Source organism: Chiloscyllium punctatum, chromosome 4 (assembly GCF_047496795.1).
Source record: "Chiloscyllium punctatum isolate Juve2018m chromosome 4, sChiPun1.3, whole genome shotgun sequence".
In the NCBI taxonomy this organism is placed as follows: Eukaryota; Metazoa; Chordata; class Chondrichthyes; order Orectolobiformes; family Hemiscylliidae; genus Chiloscyllium; species Chiloscyllium punctatum.
The window spans coordinates 58,895,704-58,901,833 of NC_092742.1; the positions used below are offsets into that span (position 1 = coordinate 58,895,704).

The following is a 6,130-nucleotide window of genomic DNA, read 5'->3' on the forward strand; positions in this document are numbered from 1 at the left end:
TGCTGTGGCATCTCCCTTGTACATAAATTACTTCATTTAAAAAAATCATTTGCTGTGTAATATTCATAAGATTACTAGAAATAGGAGCTGGTTAGGTCATTTGGTACATCAGGCTTTCTCAACCAGGATTGGTTGAATAGATGTGCAAGAAATGCTCCTTCCAGTTGAAACTTGCTTTTCTAAAATGTTGGTTAGAATATTTGTATGAGGGCACTTACTGACAGCAGGTACAATACATTCATAGGCATTGGAGTGGTGGATTTAGCCCTTTGAGCCTGTTCTACCATTTATTGAGTTCATTGCTGATCTGTGACCTAACTTCACATCATTGCCTTTATCTCGTACTTCTTAATGCTTTCTGATAGCAATAATCTATTCATCTCTGACTTTAAAATTGACAATTTAACTAACATCTGTGGTATTTGCAAAAGACTTTCCAAGCTTCTCTTCTATCCTTTCCCAAGGTGTTTATTAATTGCACTCCTGTTAGTGGCAGCATAATTGTGGAAAAAGTCATTTAAAAATAATGAAGCAAGCTCCATTTGTTGCTTTACAGCCAGACATTTGCAGTGCAGATTTTTGAGTTCAGAATGTATAGCTCTGATGTGAAACTCATCTTTATTTAATGGAACAAAGAAGGCTCGGTGTTGGACAAGTGAATTTTGTAGCTGGGAGTCATTTTGATTCCTGGATGTTTACATGAAATTAATTATTCAATTGTGATATTAGCTATGGATTATATTACACCCACTGGGATTGCGTGCTGTAAATTGAGCCCCGCTGTTTGTGAAGTTGTAGCAAATGTTGGTTATTTTATTGAGCACACGACTACCCCAATTTACTTGACTTGCAGACCAATATTGATCAAAAGCACTGACCAGGTTTCTGTACTGAACAAGAATTTATTGTGAAATAATTTGACAGCTACAGGAAAACTGATATAAACCATCTGCATATAATGCTACTAACTAAAACTCTAATCTCTTTATAAACTCTCCCTTGCACATATAAAATTATGAAAGGGATAAGATAGAGAGAGGCAAGTTGTTTCTGCTGGTAGGTAAGACTAAGGTTAAGGGACATAGCTTCAAGACTTTCGGGGAGTGGAGTTGAGGCTGAGATGAAGAGGAACTGCTTTTCCCAGACAGTGGTGATTCTGTGGCATAGTCTACCCAAGGAAGCAGTAGACGCAGCTTCATTAAATTTATTCAAGACACTATTGGATGGGTTTTTGCATGGTAGGGGAATTAAGGGTTATGGTGATGACGCAGGTACGAGGAGCTAAGATGATAGATCAGCCATGATCTTAATGAAGGGTGGAACGGGCTCGATGGGCCAAATGGTCGCCTCCTATTATTGTGATACTATGCTACAAGCATGCGCGCACACATGCATGTGCTCACAAACGAACCTGTCAGCAAAATAGATTATTGGCGGATGCAGAAAGACCTGGAAAGTCAGTTCAGTGGTTGTGCTCCCCAATTCCAGTGTTGACATGATCCTTCTTCCACTAGCTATGCCCTCGTGTTCAGTTGTCTTTCTCTGGAACCATACACTGATTTTGTAAGTTTATTTTCCTCGTACCACAATGTTATAGACATGGTTCTTACATGTGTGTTAGTTGCTCATTTTGTCATTGTGATTTGCATCAATAACATTTTCCCTACAATAGGATAAATAATGACTATTTACAAAGACATCTTACAAATTGTCTCGGTATTACGTCCCTCTTGAGGGGTAAGTATAAATTAAGGTAGTGAGTTATCAATGTATAAGCATGAAACAGCCTTTGTTTTTCTTCATTTGTAACAATTTTGTTTTTACAAATTATTTTTCTTTTAGCTTAAGGAGCAACGTGAAAGAGAGCGCAAAGCAAAAAAGCCAAAAGAAGGCAGTGAAGAGGGAGGAGAATTTGATGACCTGGTGTCAGCCCTACGTTCAGGCGAAGTCTTCGATAAAGATTTCAAGCTAAAGCGCAATCGCAAGCGTGTCATCAGTCAAGTAGATGGTGGTCGAGAGCGACCAATTACAAAGCTCAACTATTAAGCCATTGCCTGTAGTGCAGAATCATGGCTGTATAGCAGCCAGCTTGCGTGTTACTGTCCTGTTGTGATTACACTGATAATACTGCCGATTGGCCCTATAAATGGCTGCTGTTCTTCATAGTGGACGCCCTGTCCCTCTTTGTAGCTGGGTTTTGCATGCACCACACTTAATAAAAGAGAACTTTGTTTATGTGGTGCTGAAGCACATAAAACATTTGAACATTTCTAGGATTCACTGAGCAAAACTTTGTTTTCATGATTTCATAAAAACATGCTCTTCCACAAATTTTCTGCTGCATAAGCATTCCATCCAAACTAAATGAAAGATTAAGCAACCTAATGGATTAAAGATGGTGCTGACGCAATTAGATTTATGGAGTTGATGATTACTTGGACTTGAACCTGAAGCTGGAGTATGCTGGAAAGACCATGCAGACTTAAATAAGTGAAGCATAAAAGCAACAATTGAAATGTGTATTGCTGAAGACCTGCAAACATCTGTGGCTTTTGACCTGGTTCCAAGGAATTGAGTAATTTCCCTTGATCATTTTTTTTTAAAAAACAATTCTTAGTTGGGAATTTTTTTATTTTTAAAATTGTTTACTCAACTATTTTCTGACTGAAAATGAGTATGATCATGGGAATATGTTTATAGTATGTTGGTGATATCCAGATTTCCTTTGCTTTTATAAAAACATTCCATAATTAATGGGGATGATAATGAGGGTTCTCTGAAGGGGCAATGTAATGTTGAACCTCTTTTCTTGCTGCTGGCAGCTCTACAGCAGGACCATAGCCAGGCACACAATATAATTGAAATGGTTCTTGTCAGCTATATTGGTTTGGGGGATTGTGGGGAAAAGTAAGAATTTTGTTTAAAGGAAGAAAAAAAACTGCGCTTGAAACTTGAATTAAAAAATGACTTTAGTAACCTCGTATCTAATTATAACGCAATTGCAGAATGAAAATGGTTATTGTAAAAAGGACAGTGTGAATAATTTCAGGAGAATCAAACTCTACAGCCTATTTATATTTGGACATATTTGGGAAGAGGTGTCAAGACATTATAAGTATTCAAGTACTGTAACAAATTATTCAAATTTTGTAGCCGAATCATAAGGCATTAATTTGGTAGCAACTAATGGAAGAGCCTTTCCATTCACTTGTGTGGTGAATTGATCCCTTAACCAAAGTGCCTGAAAACAGGTTTGTGTTTATGAATAGGGCTCGCTTTCGTAAAGTTTTGTGATTCAGGATCTAATGTTTTGTTTTAAAACTGTGTGAACACTGTGCTGTTTAAACTATTGGCTAGGGGAAATAAGTGTTCTGATTTGGTCCTGTAAAGAGTGAGAACACTATAAAAGCTTAGGTCTGAGTTTGCGCGCGCGCGTGTGTGTGTTTGTCAATGTATACATGTGTGTCCACGTAAGTGTACACCCTGTATTTCCTTATGGACTTCAAAATGCCCATTTTGCTTTCCTTTTCAAAGTGGAAATGTGAAAGCAATTCCCTGTGCCACTATTAAAAAGTATTTTAGACTGGTGCTGGTTCCGGTAGAAGCTCACTGCTTTCTTGGGTTTATTTGACAACCTTTTTTTAAAAATGCCAAAAATGGTTAAAATATTTGTAAACAAGAATGTACACAAAGGATCTCATTTGTTGTTAATTTAGTGGGATGTCATTATAACATGATCAATCACAAATGCCGTGTACTTTTTTGACTTGTTAGTTCCGAATGGTAAAATGCAATAAAGAAAAGTAGTTGACACAAATATTTTGTGTATCCTATCAGAAGGCAGTGAATATTTGTAAAAGTTAATAATTCTACCAAGTGCACCAGACAGTAAATATTTTTCAGTTGCCATTTATGGAAAATGGCATTTTTTTAAAAACGCAAACATAGTTTCATGCTTCTATACACTCTATATTCATTATTTCTATTCAACTGTGGATTAAAAATACATGGAAGGTAATGTTATAACTGTAAAGAAATAGTGTATTAGGGATACCGATCTTGTATACAGAAATTACATTTACTTTTTTGTATTTTAAAAGCATTTCAATTTTTCAGAAGACTGAAATCAGAATCTCAAGAAAAAATGTCATCTTGAGGTTTTGCACAGTGCAGTCACCTAATGTTGACCAGCGGACCTCAATTATTGAAAAGTTTCTCTCCAGTAACTCACCTGACACTCTTGGGGCATTTTAATACTGCTTACAAACTTCTATCAAAAACTGTTCTTCAATGAATTAATGGTTTTGGGAACTAGTATCCATGTATGTGTGTAAAGTGAAGTTAAAGATATTGTTATATATTTAATTGAATCCTGATACACTTTTTTTAAAAGTAGGATCATTATATTTGTGCACACAAATGCACATAACTACATCTAATACAGTAAGTGGGAAAGACCTATATAGCAGCATTCATATCCTCAATGTCCTAAAGTTGTTTACAGCTCAGGAAGCATTTGCAAAATATAGTTACTGTTATAATCCAGGAATCACTGAGGCAATTTCCCACAAATTATGTAAAAATCATTGATCATTTGTGTTGATTGAGGGACAAATATTGATAGATACAGTATAAAGGATATAACACCTTTGTTCCTTTTCAACAAAGTGCCTTGGTATCATTTGTATTCAAGTGAGCAAAAAGGTCTTTAACTTAATAATTCACCTGAAAGGTGACATCATTGACAGTGAACCACTTTCTGTACTCTATTGGAGTGACAGCATAGACTTCTAGAACATAGAACATTACAACGCAATACATGCCCTTCGGCCCTCGATGTATCACCGACCTGAGAAATTAATCTGAAGCCTGTCTAACCTACACTGTCCCATTCTTGTCCATATGCCTATCCAATGATCATTTAAATGCCCTTAAAGTTACGAGTCTACTGCTGTTGCAGGCAGTGTGTTCCATGCCCCTACTACTGAGTAAAGAAACTACCTCCGACATCATCCTATATCTATCTCCCCTCAGTTTAAAGCTATGTCCTCTCCTGCTAGCCACCGCCATCCGAGGATGACAGCGAGAGCCTTTTTTCCTATCTAACCCTCTGATTATCTTATGTCTCAATTAACTCACCTCTCAATCTCCTCCTCTCTACCAAAAACAGCCTCAAGTCCCTCAGCCTTTCCTCATAAGACCTTCCCTCAATACCAGGCAACATCCGAGTAAATCTCTGAACCCTTTCCAAAGTTTCCATATCCTTCCTATAATGCGGTGACCAGAATTGTACGCGATAGTCGAAATGTGGCTGCCCCAGAGTTTTGTACAGCTGCAGCATTACCTCATGGTTCCAAAACTCAATCCCTCTACCAATAAAAACGAACACACTGTATGCTGCCTTAACAACCCGATCAACGTGGGTGGCCACTTTCAAGGTTCTGTGTACCTGGACACCCAGATCTCTCTGCTCGTTTACACTACCAAGAAGCTTACCATTAGCTCAGTACTCTGTATTCCTGTTACTCCTATCTCTTATAACCTTTTCCAACACTTTACCCACAACTGAAGTAAGGCTCACAGGTCTATAATTTCCAGAGTTGTCTCTACTCCCCTTCTTGAACAAGGGAACAACATTTGCTATCGTCCAGTCTCCTGGCACTATTCCTGTAGATAATAACAACATCAAGATCAAAGACTCTGCAATCTCCTCCCTGGCTTCCCAGAGAATCCTAGGATAAATCCCATCTGGCCCAGGGGACTTACCTATTTTTAAACTTTCCAGAATTGCTAACACCTCCACCTCACACCTCAATCCTATCTAGTCTAGTAGCCTGTATGTCAATATTCTCCTTGACCACATTACTTTTCGTCAGTATTCACAGTAGAAAAAGACATTCAGTTAGCGCTTCCTCATCTCCTCTGACTCCACGCACAACTTGCCACTCCTATGTTTGATTGGCCTTAATTTTACTCTAGTGATTCTTTTTTATTCCTGATATAGCTATAGAAGGTCTTAGGGTTTTCCTTGATCCTATCTGCCAATGACTTCTCCTGTCCCATCCTGGCTCTTAGCTCTCTCTTTAGGTCTTTCCTGGCTAGCTTGTAACTCTCAAGCGCCCTAACTGAG

General features: G+C 38.0%; 1 protein-coding gene across 6 annotated transcripts in view; it reads left to right on the top strand.

The window, feature by feature from the left end:
• Positions 1-3,817, top strand: part of daam1a (dishevelled associated activator of morphogenesis 1a) — a 185,301-nt gene extending 181,484 nt beyond the window's left edge. For all 6 annotated transcript variants that reach the window (XM_072568840.1, XM_072568846.1, XM_072568842.1 and 3 more), the window contains one exon: positions 1,843-3,817. In XM_072568840.1, the coding sequence (XP_072424941.1) occupies positions 1,843-2,046 (204 nt within the window). In that variant the 3' untranslated portion in view covers positions 2,047-3,817. The remainder of the gene's footprint in view (positions 1-1,842) is intronic.
• The last annotated feature ends 2,313 nt before the right edge of the window (positions 3,818-6,130 follow it).